The sequence below is a fragment of the Elephantulus edwardii genome, unplaced genomic scaffold, assembly GCF_000299155.1.
Source record: "Elephantulus edwardii isolate Elephantulus edwardi_28Jun2011 unplaced genomic scaffold, EleEdw1.0 scaffold00106, whole genome shotgun sequence".
NCBI lineage: Eukaryota > Metazoa > Chordata > Mammalia > Macroscelidea > Macroscelididae > Elephantulus > Elephantulus edwardii.
In genome coordinates this window covers 3,843,208-3,859,745 of record NW_006399856.1, presented here as the reverse complement: position 1 = coordinate 3,859,745, position 16,538 = coordinate 3,843,208, and the positions used below count along the sequence as shown (strand labels likewise).

Here is a 16,538-nt window from a genome sequence, read left to right as displayed (position 1 = left end):
CTAAGTTTCTCAAAGAGTAACCTGAAGCATCTGCATTAGAACTTCTAGGGATGCTTATTGCAACCTCGCATTCCAAGACTCTACCTTGAGATCTTTTGAATAGCAGAATTTGGAGTGAGGTCCTCAGCATTTGCAATGTTGTCAGGTTGCCAAGCAGTGCTGGGACTGGAGTGAAGCAAAGGAGATGCTTATGGGGGTATTTTTGAGGAGGTACTTACTCCTGGAAGCAGGAGTAGCATCCACTTCCTAACCAACATGGCTCTAGAAACTATGAAATTAAATGTCTTTAGTTGTAGAGGGGCTTTAGGCCTTTTGTACATAGGGTTGCTATAAGTCATGCGTGACTCAAAGACAATCAACAACAACTTACTCTTAAAGACAGCCTTACATTTATTGTTGTTTTTGTTGTTGTTATGTGCCATTGACTCTACTATGAATCATAGAGACCTGATGCACAATAAATCTGAACCCTACTCTATCCTGAGCCAATCTCATTGTCTCTGCTACACCTACCCCCATTGCCCCAGTCATTGTGTCAGTCCATCTCATCCAGGGTCTTCTACTCCTGCACTGTTCTTCGACCCTTCTCCAAAGATTGGTCCCTCCTGGCTACATGCCTAAAGTATGTGAGATGGAGTCTCAAAATTCCTGCCTCCAAGGAACAGCTTAATTTCACTCTCTCCAGGACAGACCGTTAGTTCTCTGCCAGTTCATGGTATGTCCAAGTCTCTTACCCACCACCACAACTCAAAAGTATCAATTATTCTTCTTTCATCCTTGGTCATTTAACCAGCTTTCTGATGTACACTTGTGAAGACCATGGCCTAGATCAGGCACCCCTTAGTCTCTAGACTAATATCATTGCTCTCCAGCACTTTGGAGAGCTCCCTGACAGCAGATTTTTCTAATGCAATTTGTCTTTTTATTTTCTGACTACTGGTGCCAAGAGTGTTGATTGTGGAACCAAGCAAGCTGAAATTGTTAACAATCTCAATCCCTTCTCCATATATAATGATGCTTGCCATTTGTCCCAGTGGTAGGAATGTTTGTCTATTTGATGTTGAGCTTCAATCTATATTGCAAACTACAGTCTTTTACCTTCTGCAGCAAATGCTTCAGGCCCTCCTCAGTTTCAGCAAGCAAAGTTGTGTCATATGCTTAATGCAGGTTGTTGATGAGTCTTCCTTGAATCCTGATGCCACATTCTTCCTCATAAAGCCCAACCTCTCAAATGATCTATTCTGCATACAGATTGAAAAAGTATGGTGACAGAACACATCCCTGACACACTCCTTTTCTGATTTTGAACCATGCAGTGTTTCCTTGCTCTGTTTCGATTATTGAAGCTGCTTCTAGCTATGGATTAAACTGTGCCCCCAAAAATACATGTATGCAGCAATATAATGTGGAAACTATATAACGATCTCATATGAACTGATAAACTAAATAGCTGTGAAAGGATCAAGTGTGGAATACAACATTCCTTAATCCCATCACAGCCCCTATCCAAAAAGAAAGGGAGACTTCCAGGGAATTCCCTGGAATCTTTTCTCTCATGAAAGGCAAAGAGATTTTAAAAAAGGAAAGACTGTGAGCAGAAAGGGACGACCTTAATACCACAAAGAAAGACGACCAGGAGTGGAGCGTGTTCTTTTGGCTCCAGGCACCTGTGCTATGAAGCTCCTGTACACCAGGGAAGGCCAGGGCTCATGGTCTTCCACGAATGTCTGGACTACAGATGCTGACGGAAGCAAGGGCTTTCCTCCAGATGTGGGATCGAAGAAGGACCTTCTAGAATCTGGACTTCTATCCTCCTATACTGTAAGAAAATAAATTTCTATTTGTTTGATCTATACACTAGATAGCTAATGGAGCTCTGGTGGCCTAGTGGTAAGAATCTACACTGCAACCCTAAAGGCATGCGTTTCTAATCTACCAGCTTCTCCAAGGGAGAAATGACAATCTCCTCCTGTGCTATTAAATACCTCTGAAAACCCACCAGAGTGTCAGCCATGGGACAGTTCCAACTTGATAGTACACAAAAGATAGCTAAGATACCAAGATACCTTAGTACCTTACTCCTCTCTTCTTCTGGCCCTGTTTCTAAGGTTTAAGGACCCTGATACACTGAGGGGACTCAGGCAGGGTAGCCCATAGGGAGCTGTGCTAACCCAAAGGCAGTCTATGATTGGTTTGGTTGATTGGGAAGAGAGATGGAGAATGGAGAGAGAGAGAGAGAGAGAGAGAGATTAAAAGCAAGAGCAACATTTATGTTTTCTCAGATTGGTCCTTGAAGAACGGCCTCCAAATTTAAGTCTACATGCTACCAATCAATCAAAGTTTTAATGGATGAATAAGCATAATCCTGTCAGCTTTTCATTTTTCAAACCATGGTATTTTCAATTGGTTCAAATGTATGTGAAAATTGGACAATGAATAAGGAAGACCAAAGAACAACTGATGCCTTTGAATTGTGGTTTTGGGGGAAAGTATTGACTACATGGACTGCGGGAAGGACAAGCAGATCTGTCTCAGAGAAAGTGTAGCCAGGCTGCTCCTAAGAGGCAAAGATGGTGGGACTTCCCTGGACATGTTATCAGGAGGCTCCAGTCACTGGAGAAGGGCATCATGCTTGAAAAAGTAGAAGGTTATAAAAGGAGAAGACGACTCTCACTGAGATAGACTGACAACACAGTGAAGCCTTAACATGTTGCCGCAATGATGGCAAAATGTGTTTCTAAGCACAGTCATCAATTTAAAATTGTGCGGCAATGTGTTTAAACACAGTGATGAATTTGAGGATGGCACAGAATTGGGCAGAGTTTTATTCCATTTTACTTAAAGTCAATGTAAGTAGGAACTGATAATAGCACCTAACAGCAACAGATCACTTGCTTCTGACAGCACTCACAGAGACGAATGAGCAAAGCCCTGCAACTCTTCCTTGGAAGTTCTGAACAAGTAAAAGTTCCAGGCAAAACAAGGACTGGAGAGCATTATGCTGAGTGAACTAACTCAGTCTAATAAGGACAAACACTGCATAAGACCATTAACTAGTAAACATGGCCAAAATACACGTCATCCTTGCTTACAAAAACCACTCCCATTAAACTTTTTTTTCCAAAGCTTACCTGTTTGCTTTCTTGGCAGTCCATGGGACATTCAGTGTGCTTTTCCAGCACCACAGCTGTAAGGCATCAAGTCTTCTTACATCATCTTTATTCATTGTCCAGCTCTCAGATACACAGCAGGTAACTGGAAAGACTGTGGCTTGTATCAGGCACACCTTAGTCTTTAAAGTGACCTCATTGCTCTTCAGGACTTTTGGGAGGTCCCTGACAGCAAACTTTCCCGTGGATCCAAGCAAGATTAAATTGTTGTCAGTTTCAATCTTTTTGCCATCCATTGTTGCATTGCCTATTAGCCCAGTGGTGACGAGTTTTGTCTTTTTTTATTTTGAGATATGATACAGTGTAAATGAAAGATTGTATAATCACAATGTACAGCATAAAACATAGCATACATGAATGATTTTATGCAAATAAACATATATATATGAGAAAGGGGGGAAATTAAAAAAAAAAACTAGAACAACCATTTGATCTAAATTTGTCTGTAACCCCTTGATGGTTCCTGGCACAGGATCTCTTTGAAAAGATAAAAGAATCCTTGAAGCACATCTTTGTCAGATTAGAACATAGTTTCTATAAGTAGGTCAAGTCCTACCAACATGGGATTGTGAAATGATACAACCACTCTGGAAGGCAGTTTGTCGCTTCCTCAAAAAGCTGATCACAGAAATTCCATATAACCCAGCTATTCCCTTGCTTGAAATATACCCCAAGAAAATGAGAACTGAGGCTCAAACAGAAACTTGTACAACAATGTTCACAGCCATATTATGCACCACCACAGGAACATGAAAACAGCCCAGATGTCCAACGACGAACGAATGAATTGAGAAGTTGTAGTACATTCATACAATGGAATACTAGGCAGCACGCAGGAGCAGATTTTGTAAATTACTACCTAACTTGGGAGGGGCTGACGAGCATTATCCTGAGTGTACTAACTCATTCCTACAAGGACAAATACTGTATAAAACCATTATTGTAGAATGAGGATGAGTATACAAGAGGGGGGAGGCGGAGCAGAGGGGTGAGGATGAAGGGGCATTAATCATACAGTTGTACAATTCACTAGCTGGGCGGGGTGAAGAAAAGGGGAAGGATCTTTTGTGGGGAAAACCCCCCAATGTATTCAAATTTCATAAATAAATCAGTATAATTAAAAAAAAAAAAAAGACCAACAAAACCACAATTCTAGAAGGCCACCTTATAGAGACGCCCAAGAACTTTCATTAAAGACCTTGCACAGACAGGATTTAAACCCTTGGGAAAAAAGATCTCTTCATTCCTACCAGATTTTAAAAAATAATAAAACAAAATAGAAACAAAAGCAAAGAACAAAGTGGTTTCTAGACTTGAAGGCAGTAGGGCTTTATTCTCCCTGAAATACCTCATACAATCACGGTGGGGAGGAATCTCAAATCACAGGATGGATTCGAAAGAAAGCCAACTCTGAAATGGAATTAGTGTCAGACACAGAACTCACTGCGGTCTCGTGGAAGCTGATTTGTGGCTGACCCTCCCTCCGATTGTCACAGGCTGTAAATCAACAAGAGCCAATTGCCCAACTTTCTCTCCTGGAGCCGCTGGTAGATTGGAACCACCAGAGGGTGCTACCTTCGGGTTGGCTGTGGTGCAGCTCCCTACAGGCTATGCCACCAGAATTATAGGAAATGAGTGGATAGGAGGAATGATTGTGGCCTTCACACTTGTTGAAGAGATATGATGTGAAGGGGGACAGGAGTAGAAAAGGGAAGGTAACAGTTTTAAGTCTGAAAAGTTGAGTCTGTCCCTCAAGGGAGGCCTCAGCCAACACTCTGGTAAGTTCTGAACATAGAAAGAGCCTTCAGAGTTGTTCTCAGTTGCAGTCAAAAGATTAAGCATTTTTTTTTCCTCCCAAACTCTGAATGACAGCCCCTGAGAAGGAAATATGACCTTGGGTGAGGCAACTCTCTCCAGCTAAGGTTGTGCCAGAAGGAACCAGCAGCGAAGAGATGTCTGGAAGAAATTCTAGTAGCTGAAACTTTTCATTCCTGAGGAATGATATGGGGGTCACAACACAGCATCCACCGTATCTAACACCACTTACAATTAAATCTATCATTTGGGGATTTTTCTTCCCCTAGAAATGCCAGGAATTCTTCAAGCAAATTGCTTCAATCTGCCCTCCGCTCATTATCACTAAGTTTGCAAGCCCTCAAGAGAGATCGTTCTAGAAATAAGGTTCAGGAAATTCTGCCCACCTGCCTCCTCCTTATTAAAAACTGTTCCCCGAGAGCAGTCCATTGTATTAAAATTAATCCTGTGCTGGAGGAGTCATAACCTTTAAGTAATTGGAATTTGTCAAAATAGAATGACTATCTCCTCAGAGAAAAGTTAGATTTCACAAGGGGAATAAATTTGTATTTAAAATCAAGCATCCTTTTCAAGCAAGGGATGTCTACTAGATTTCCTGTTAGCGTTAAGGGTCTGACTCCTGGTAAACCTGTGTGCGAGAGAAGGCCACTGCCCACCGTTGTTTGTGGTCACTGGTGCAACTACTGTGTCAATCCATCTCCACACGAGTCTCTCTCTTTTTTGCTATCAAACTCGACATTCTTCTCTAGGAGTATTCCCTTATTGATAACACATCCAGTGTGATAACATATAACAACATCATATGAGCCAACACAAATGCGAGTTTATTATCAGTTATTTAAGAAATTACAATTCTACCCTATAGTTAAAAATAAGAGTATATCTTTACCATGCTATCTAAGAAAGAGAGTTAGTACTGAATGTTCCTTGTGAGAACATAGTAAATGCAGACCACTTAAAACTTTCTCAGGTCTGTGGAGTGGACTTGGGGGGCGGGATTGTATAACAATGAAAGAATTTTTCTTTTACTTTTCAAAGAGAAGAACGAACTGGGGGTAAGGTTGGACAGGGGGGAAAAGTGCAATAATGAATAAATGGAAATCCAAAGTCTCTGAACTTTCCTTAAAGTTAATTAAGTAAAAAAAAAAAAAACCAACAAGGGGAGCTCTGGTGGCCTAGTGGCAAGGAGCTGCAACTACAATCCCAGAGGCGAACGGTTCGAATCCACCAGATGCTCTGCTGGGGAAGGAGGGACAATCTCCTCCTGTACCAGTCAGATCTGATTTGACGGTACACGCACACAAAAATAATAAAATAAAATTAAAAAAATTAAAAAAAAACAAAATTTACATAGGTCTGTGAAGAAAGTGCTGTAAAAAGAGCAAGGGCAGAGAGGAGAGAGTGAAATAACTCCACAAAGGGGAACTGTACCCATCAACATCATCCACAGAATAAAATCAATCCCAATAAGGTCAGACATGCCCCCCCACACACACACCCTACTGCACCTATTTCTAATACTCACTCTGTCTGATATTCCTTGCAAATGACCACACAGAGATGACTTTACCTCTTTTTACTCACCATGGTGGAGTTTATTAGGGAAATAGTTTAGGGGCGGGGGAAGGCAAAGGATATCACAGTCGAAGTCCAGGTTCTGTAAAGAATAGTCCTGAACTAGACTAACAGCAAGACACAAACTCTCAATCAGTTCAGACAACTTCTCAGTTAACAGCAAGATACCTCTGGCACAGGAATGTCTGGCCCCAGAAGACATGTGTTGCTTTCTCTGCTTATTTTTTCCTGATGTTGCGGTTCCACTCTCAAGGGCTCTAACCCTGACTCCATCTGGCTCGGTTGCATCTCCTCACAGTCCTCTGTCGCCTGGTTAGCTCCAGGATGTTGGCCTCACAGGTGTTGATGTTGAAGACACTGATCAACCATGAGCCATGTGTCTGGGGTTGAGGCAGCTGAAGACCAAGGCCCCCAGGGGAGCTAAGGGGAGCAGGTAGAGACTCAAAGCTTCCTTTTACTTACATGTTTTCACCTGGCCGTGTGGGCAGGTCTAAGGCAATGGATAAAAAAAAAGTTATTCTTAAAAATCCTACCACCACGAACCCATGCAAAATGCAGCAAACATAAAAAAAATACTAGATTAAAATGTTCTTCCTAATTAATACAGCACTTTAAAAATAAACAGATAAAGGTAGCCTAATGAGGGAGGTGAATAACTCCACAACCTTTGCTGTGAATTAACTCCAACTCCCAGCAACCCCATGTGTTAAAGAGGAGAACTATCCCATGAGATTTACTTGTTAGAGAAACAGAGGCAAAAATGCCATAAATCTCGGTAGGTGTAATAAGCATTTCCAGCTGCTAGAGAAGGAGGACTCCGTTAGAAACCACGATGGCAGCTTTGCTCTCAGACTTCTCCAAACGCAAGGATGCTGAGTCAAACTCTCCAGGATTCTCAGTACGTAACGCAGCCTTACCTGCATGTCCCAGGCTGGAGGAAAATCCCTCCATGCACAGTTGCATAGAAAAGAAACATTTTTAGATCTATTTGTGGATGTAAATTAAGAAGAAAGACACATGGTTAAATGCTTTTTAACCTCCAAGAATCTCAGGGATCTTTCTCTAAAGGCAGCAAATCTAACGTCTGTAGCCCTTGGACAATCCTCTCTGCTAGGGGCTAGTGCTAGGTGGGCATGGCTATTGGCAGCCACTTGCGGTCAGCGGGCCACGTCTCAGAGTCACACTGTTTCCCAATTGCGTTAATATTTTTAATTAGTCTGAAATTATCCAACTACCTCTTGTGAAATATGAATACTTGGATTAACTCTCTCTCTCTCTCTCTCTCTCTCCCCCCCCTTCTCTCTTCTCTTCTCTCTCTGTCACACACACACACACACACACACACTCCTTTAATCAATTCTGACTCCCATCTACTCTGAGTCGTGCATAACAAAGCCTCTATTTTTACTCTTTGCCATTTAAGCCCACAGTGATGTTTGCATCTGGAAAAGGTGATGCTGTTGAATCATACTTGGTGCTGCCTATTCTGACTGACCTTGTGACTCAGTCTATACCCATGAAAACAAGCTGACGTGTCTAAAGTACTCAAGAGAAACAGAGCATAGTGTTTTTAACTTGAGGACTTGTCTTTTTTTTTTTTTTCTCAAATTTACCAACTGGGTACACTTTTCCCACTCACATCAGATGACCTCGGGTATAACGATGCTCCTAGAACAACTGGACTCCATTATGCATTACTTGCAACCCCAAGTTTACTTAACTGGCTTGACCTGTAGTTAACTAAACTATTAGTGCTGACTAACGCATTGTGGGAGGCTGGCTAAGAACACAGAAGTGATGCCTTTTGCCCATAGAACAGATTCCAAGTTTACAGGAAATACTTTTGCACCAGCAAATTAATATTGATTTGGGGCCTGGTCCTACTCCTTCTGCCACCTTCATATACTCTTTTTTTCTGATTAATATTTTTATCACTCATATACATTGTGTTTTATGCATGTACATGTTTTCTTGTTGGTTTTTTTTTTGCATGTACATGTTTTATAAAATCTTTCATATACATTCATTCATGTTTATCATCAGGGTTCCCCCCACTTATTCATATGTTCCTTTAACCCATTGGATGCCCAGTGCAAATTACTTCTTATTCTCCCCAAATTTTTATATCTAGTTCTCCATGTTATTACTCCCAATTCAAGTGATTCATGAAGTTAATTTTATGTAATTTCTTATTTTGGAAATTTCTATACTTACATAGAGTTAGAGGTACAGAGGGAAGAGGATAGTTGATCCTGTCATTGTTGAGGAGACAGTTCCAACTAAGAGGAATCTCACAAGTGTCCCAGGGGAAAGGAGACCCCTGGCTCAAACATCTATCCACATCCTTTTTGTAAGACACACTGTCTTGGTTATCAACTGCTGCTATTCCAGGGATACCCCAAGTCGACGACTTTAACGAACAGAAATGTAACCTTTCACAGCTAAGGAGGAGGGAGTCTAAATTCTGGCTGCTGGTTGTGTTTCCTGGTTTTAGGACTATTCCATGTGAGAAGCTAGGTCAAAAGGAGGCGCTCCGCTCCCAGCACTTGTTTGTTGGTGGCAGTAGAACCCGGGTGCTACTCAGAGGTAGGATGGATGAACTTCATCTCACACACTTGGGGCACGTTGTCAGGAAGGGCCAGTCTTTAGAAAAAAAGTCATGCCAGACAATGCAGAGGATCAGTGAAAAGTGAGATCGCAGTTCGAATCCACCAGATGCTCTGCTGGAGAAGGAGGGACAATCCCCTCTTGTACCAGTCAGATCTGATTTGATGGTATACACAGACAAAATAATAAAATTAAAATTAAAAAACAAAACCAAAAAGTGAGATTGATACAATGACAGCAACTATGGACTTGCTCTTGTCAAGTATTTTGGACTCTGAACCATCTCATAGTCGACCTTCCAGTAGATTTTCAGACGAAGTAAATAATATAAAAGGAGATTGTCTGTCTCTCCTCCGTGGAGCAGCTGGTGGATTTGAACCAAGTTCCTTTGGGTTGGCAGCTCAACTCCTTGCCACTAAGCTAAAACATGGCAAAAGTCATGCAGATGGCACAACAAAGGACAAAGTTTCAATCTGTTGTTCATAGGGTTGCCAAGCCGACTCAATGGAATTTAACAAGGGGCTCCTGTCCCCTGCTGGTTTCCTTTTGTCTTTTGTGAGATAAGAGGTATTATAAACTATACCCCAGGGGAACTCCCCTTACAGCTTATCAGAACTAATGGGATTAAGAAATGTTGTAACCTACTCTTGCTGCCTTTGAGCTGTGGTGTAGGAGAAGGGCGCTGAACATGCCATAGACGACCAAATGAACCTACAGATATGTCTTGGAGAAGGTACAGCCAGCCTGCTCTTTAGAGGCAAATGATGCAGCCCTGCCTCTCATACTTTGGGCATGTTGCTAGGAGGGGCTATTCCATGGAGAAGGATATGATGCTGGGAAGGGTGGAAGGTCAGCGAAGGAGAGGAAGACCCTCAACCAGGCGGATTGACACAGTGACTGCCACAATGGTCTCCTGTGTGTCGGGAAGTATGAGGATGGCGCAGGATAGGACAGCTCTCAGATCTTTTGTTCATAGGGTCACTATGGGTCCTATTTGACACAACAGCCCCTAACAACAACAACAACCTACCCTTGATCCTTTTACAACTATTTGGCTTATCAGATGATAGAGGATCATCACATAACATCTATTTATATCATTGTATGCATATTCTTTGGGAGAACACACTTCAAACTATGACATTCCACTTTTGGTCACCAAGAAAAATTGCTATCTAGTCACATACCAGACATTGTCACTCCATCATATCATCCCAAAAGTTTTAAATCCACTCTAAGTCCAAAACCCATTATGGGACAAAATTCCTCTTTCCCTAAAGCCGCAGTCCTGCACCTGGATACTCTGGGGGTTGTGGTGGTACGCTTTGTGGCGGAGGAGATTGCTGCTTCTTCTGGAGCTTCTTGTCTTTTCTACTCTCACTTCCTGGGTCCTTGGAACCTTCAGGAAGCCGATCAAGCCTTTACCCTGGTTCAGCTAGTATTACAATAAATGCCCGGAGGCACCTCATTCTGGTGGTAAACTCTGCTCCAGACACTTGGTTCTCTTGTTCTGTGGGACGGCAAACCTGGCTCCTTAAACATGGACATCAGAGCGCTCTATCCTGCCAGGAAGGCTGCTTCCCAAAGGCACTCAGCGGCTGAGGCATCTCCCATCAGTTTCCATTTCTGCACGTCCCCTTGTTCTGTGGCTGCTGCTTCCTTGCCACTGTTTATCACCATCTGTGCTACACCTACCGTTGACTCCTCCCTTTCCTTTGGGCCTTCACCAGAACTGTCTTTGATATCCATAAACCCAATCATCTCTTCAAGGCAGTTTAGGATTTTACTGTTAAGCACCTTGTAGAAAGAATGTAGACAGCATGAAAACAGCGGCATCCGACCTCTACTAACTCCAGAAAGAGGAACTGGCCCATCAACAGCATCCATAACACAAACCCAGCTCCCACTTGTTTAGACAGCCTCTCCACACTTCCACACCTCTTTCTATGGTTTCCAGCACCAATCCTACTGCCCTATTGGGCCCAAAACCCATTGCAATAGCTACACAGACTACGTAGAACCATGTTTACAGTTATGGGGTTTATTAGAGAAGTTAACAGGTTACATTCAGGCTGATTTTAAAGATAAAAATCTCTCAGTCAGGACAGCTTCTGAAGTGTGCCCACAGGCCCGTCAGCTGTCTGGCGGGCGGCTTTGTGGCTTTAAGCCAGTGTCACAAAGTTCCCTCAGTCCTGCCAGAGGTAGCGTCTTCCCTCAGTCCTCCAGCCAGTTGGGGTGAAGGCCTTTGACTCTTTCTCACTTCAGATCCCCAGTTCTCTCCTGCTGCCGCCCCTGTAGCCCCTAGTCTGAATGACGCAGGACTCTTTGGCCCCCAAGGACATGCACTACTGCTTCTTCCTTGTTAGTGTTGAGACTCCCAAATTTGACCATTGAATCTACTCAATTTAATGATGAGAAGCGAGTTCCCTTGTGGAGAGACTAACACTCTCTGTTTGTATGATTCCATCCACCCACGTGGCAAAGGCAACGTTAATGACTCAGAAACCATTTTTAACAATAAACCCTTGACACCACACCCTTAAAGCTCTTTCAGCTTCCAGTCATTAATCCTTTTTAAAATAGCCTTTCCATTTTAAGGCCCCACAGGGTTTCCAAGGCTGTAAATCTTTCCAGAAGCACCCACCGCCTCTTTCTCCCATGCAGTGGCTGGTGGGTTAGAACTGCTGAACATCTGGTTAGCTAGTGAGTACTTTCACCATTGTGCCACCTCAGCTTCTGTATCTTCACACTCCTTTCTTCAATATGGACTATCATCTTCTGATTGCTTACCCATAAGACGAGCACCTCGGGCAGTTCAAGTTCAAATCCACCGGCAGCTCCTCACAAGAAAGCTGAGCGGTCTCCTTCCCTCACCACTTCCTGCTGCTGTGGTTGTTGTTAGGTGTTGCAGACCACGGCGGAGAGGACCTTGTGCTCTGACATTCAGACTTGTGCCACGCTGAAGTGAAGATGGCGGATCACTTACACGTGATAAGGAGAAACTCAGCTAACTGAGGAGCAGCTGAAGTGACCAGGTAATTCGCTCTACACACAATGTTTCAGGATGCGGTGGAGTGAAAAATAGGTCCCTGGGACCACAGCGCTTACTCACAGTCATAGGGGAGCGACAAACACATTCTGCAGAACTTCATTGTTGTTGTTAAGTGCTGTCGTGTTGTAGGCAACTCATAGTGACCCTCTCAATGAACAAAAGACCTGAGCACTGTCATAGGGGAGCGACAAACACATTCTGCAGAACTACATTGTTGTTGTTAAGTGCTGTCGTGTTGTAGGCAACTCATAGTGACCCTCTCAATGAACAAAAGACCTGAGCACTGTGCATAGAGTTTCCGGAGGCAAGCCATTTTGGAAGTGGAAGCCACTCCTGCTTCCAAGCTTGTTGTAATCGGGGAGCGTCACCAAACACTGTCCACCATGGGTAACCATTGTCACATTTGACACATCAGTGTCACAGCATTTAGCATCACTGCAACCACAAGTTACCTCTGTACAGCAAATGCACAGACAAGTGCTATACCACCTAGAATGTTTGACAAAAACCAATTTGAACCAGGCCTGAGTGCTGCAGATTAAAATCACCCACCTTGGGCTTGGTAGCATAACTTTCTGTTCACTAGGCCAATGTAGTTCTCTCTATGTTGTCATTGTTATTGTTGTTAGGTGCTGTCAAGTCGAAGTAAAAACCAAAGCTGTTTGTCTTCACTTGCTCTTTGAGAAAGCTAGGAAATAAGAAAGGCTAAAGGCAATAAGAGCTCGTCTTCTTGTGGAGTAAAGTCCCCTGACTGCCTTCTTCCAGATTCCATCGTGTCTGCATTTCCTTTCAGTACAGTTTGGGGCTCCTTGGCCAAAGTACCCTGGTACTGCGAGCGGTATCTCACGGTTAGGTGCCACTGAGTCAAATGTGACTCTTGGCAACCCTGTGAACGACAGATCTGAAAACTTGCCTGTCCTGTTATCTTTGCAATCCCTGACAGCCGGCTTTGCAGCTTTCACTGTGTCAATGCACCTGATGGAGGCTCTTCCTCTCCTTCGCTGACCCTCCCGGTTTCCAAGCATGATGTCCCTCTCTAACGAGTAGCCTTTCCCGACAACACGCCCAAACTATGTGAGATGTGGCTTTATCATCTTTGCCTCCAAGAGCAAAGTCTCCAGAGGCTGCACCTCCTCTAAGACATATCTGTTTGTTCTTTTAGCAGTCCATAGGGTATTCAATTCTCTTTTCCAACAGTTCAGTGGTATCAATTCTTCCTCTATCATCTGTAGTCATTATTCAGCTTTCCCTTAAAATGTACAGCTTACAATATTCAAGGCAGGTTTGCTATGAGTTACTATGAACCAACTCAAGCACAGTAAGTGTGACTTTGCATTAGTTTTACTTCAAAAAGCTGCTATTTTACTGAGCTAAGACCTTCTGCAAACGAGGAGTACAGAAGAAACACAGAGAAAGCGAACGTTGTAGCTTTGCTGTCAAACCACTGAATCCTACCCAGAGAGGCTGATGTTTCACAATTAGCCACTAGGTGGCAGTACTTTCAGCTAAGTCTTTAGTCAAAGACTAAATGGGCCTACGAATTGCTAGGTGCAATTGAAGTATTTGCTGCCGAAGGTCAAGGACTGCAATCTTCAATATTAAGTTAAGCTCAATATCAAGAAACAAAGATTAGCACCACTGGGCCAATTGGCAGTAACAGGATAAATGGAGAACAGATTGAGATTGTTAACAATTTCACTTTGCTCAGATCCAGAAGCAACACTCTTGGCACCAGCAGTCAGGAAATCAAAAGACTTAATGGCACTAGGAAAGTCTGCTTGTCTTTTCAGAATGCCGAACAACAACGATGTTAATGCAGTCGAAGGTGCACCGGATTCGGGCCATGGTCTCCACAATTACTTGCTGTTCATCAGAGAGCTGGACAATGACTAAGGACGACAGAAGAAGAATCGATGTCTTTGAATTGTGGTGCTGGAGAAGAGTATTGAACATATTGTGGCATGTGAAGGGAACAAACAGGTCTGTCCTGGAGGAGGTGAATCCGTTTCTCCTATGAGGCTAGGATTTTGAAGCTCCATCTCACATCTTTTGGGCTTGTTGCTAGGAGGGACCAGTCCTTGGAAGGGTAGAGGGACAATGCAGGAGAGGAAGACCCTGGATGAGATAGATTGACGCAGTAACTGAGGTTGTAGGGGTACGTGTGTCCGAGACAGTGAGACTGGCTCAGGATAGGGTGGGGTTCAGAGCTACTGTGCATAAGGTTGCTGTGAGTCACAAGTCACTCAATGGCACATAACAAAAACATCAAAGCGATTATGACTCTTAGTGACCCTATTCAGAATAGATCTGAACCTTACACTGTCCTGGACCATCCTCACAATCTCTGTCCTGCTCAAACCTGTTGAGGCTGTCACTGTGCCAACCCATTTCATTGAGGTTGTCACTGTGCTAATCCATTTCATTGAGGCTCTTCCTTTCCTTCGTTGACATTTCCCAGCATGGTGTCTCTCTCCAGGGACTGGTTCCTCCTAAAAATATGTCTCAAATAAGTGAGATGAAGTTTCACCATCTTTGCCTTTAAGGGACACTGTTGGCACTTCCTTCAAAGGAGATCATATTGATTTTTTAAAAAAATCTCTTCATCCTAACAAGATGACTTAATGGAAAGAAATCTACTCAAGACAAATAGATATATGCGACCTGCTAATGGACTAGACTATCAAGAGGTCTGATGGTGTAGGTCTCTGATGGCGTGGGTCGTAAGAGAACTGTGCTCCAGCCTGAAGGCCATGCTCCTTGACAGTTTGAATCCACCAGAGACTCAGGGTTTCAGGAAGATGGGTAATCTCCTCCAGCGTGATTTATAGCCTCAGAAACCCAACGCAAGATCAGGTATGAGTTGGTTCTGACTTGACAGCAATGAGGTTTTTTTAATAACAGTTGCCCATAGGATCCAGTGAAAAGAAAATCTTCAACTCTAACAAACTCATGTAAAATTTAAACCATGAGAAAATACTTTGGATAGGAAAGAAAGACATAGATCAAACAATGTAACCAAAAAAAGTACACATACATTTTTATTTTGAATTAAGAAGGTTTATGTAAATTTGTCTTTATGAACAAAACAAACTATAATGTATATTGGTAAGTCCCATAAAGTTTTATTAATCCAAACCACTTTCCACTGAAATTCAGCTATTGTATACATTATACTTTTAATCATAATTATGCTGCAATTTGTTTATTCTCTACACTTACCATTAAATAAACTATTATGGGGGTTCATGACACTATTATTATTTATGAATAAATTATTACAATTAGTAATCAGTATTTAATTTTTCAAATTTCTTTCTTAAAAACAAGTGTAATCACAGACCATCTTAATTACCGTTCCTATTTTTTTTAAATGCACTTGTTTCAGGAATAGATTTTGCATCAACATCTTCTATAACACTTTTAAAAAGCAGAGAGTGATTTTTGATAGAAATGGTCCACAGTCATGAAGTCTCACAATGATAAGGCACTTGACGACATAGGACTCCCTGTCTTGTCAGCTTAGAGGTTAGACACAGGTTTCACTTTCTCCTTCAACTTTTTTAGACCGGTCATGTCCCCTGCTCCTTCAGGCCAGTTGTCATGATCTGTCAAGTAAGCGGGAAAATCTATGTCACTTGTTGTTATCAACTAATTGGTAACATCCCTTCTTGTCAAAGTGACTCAGTCAGGAACAGACTCACAAGCATACGATTGCATACGTGGCCACCTATGTGTTTATACACCAACACTCATACAGAAGAACTCTTCGAGGTTCACGTCCACCAGTGACCATACACATGCAAACACTGTTACTACACAGAATGGCTAAGTTAGGTAAAAGATATTTAGAACACTTGAGGAGCCCTGGTGTTGCAATAGGTTAAGAACTGGGCTATTAGCAACTACAGCTATTTTATGAAACTCCAGGGCTACTTATAGATGTCATCTTAAATTTAATAGATGTTTGTTGATAATGTTGGGATCAAGATGCTATTTATTATACTATATTTGTATGCCCGTGTGTCTTTGTGGAGATAAAGGCTATGACTGAAAAATAGATGCAGTTACACTCTTAAAAAGAAGAATGAATCAAAACAACTATAGATATCATCTCACTCCAGTCAGAATTGCAAAATTTAACAGAACAGCAAGCAACAAATGCTAGCGAGGTTGTGGAGAAACTGGAACCCTTATTCACTGATGGTGGAAGTGTAAAATGGTGCAATCACTGTGAAAGGCGGTGTGGCGCTTTCTTAAAAAGTTGCAAATAGAGATACCATTTGACCCAGCAATTCCACTACTGGAAATAGACCCCAAAG

The 16,538-nt window shown here is 42.5% G+C and overlaps 1 protein-coding gene across 1 annotated transcript in view; it reads right to left on the bottom strand.

The window, feature by feature from the left end:
• Positions 1–15,738: 15,738 nt before the first annotated feature.
• PECR (peroxisomal trans-2-enoyl-CoA reductase) overlaps positions 15,739–16,538 on the bottom strand; it is a 21,398-nt gene continuing 20,598 nt past the window's right edge. Inside the window, exon 8 of the mRNA XM_006891953.1 lies at positions 15,739–15,824. Within this exon, the coding sequence (XP_006892015.1) occupies positions 15,739–15,824 (86 nt within the window). The remainder of the gene's footprint in view (positions 15,825–16,538) is intronic.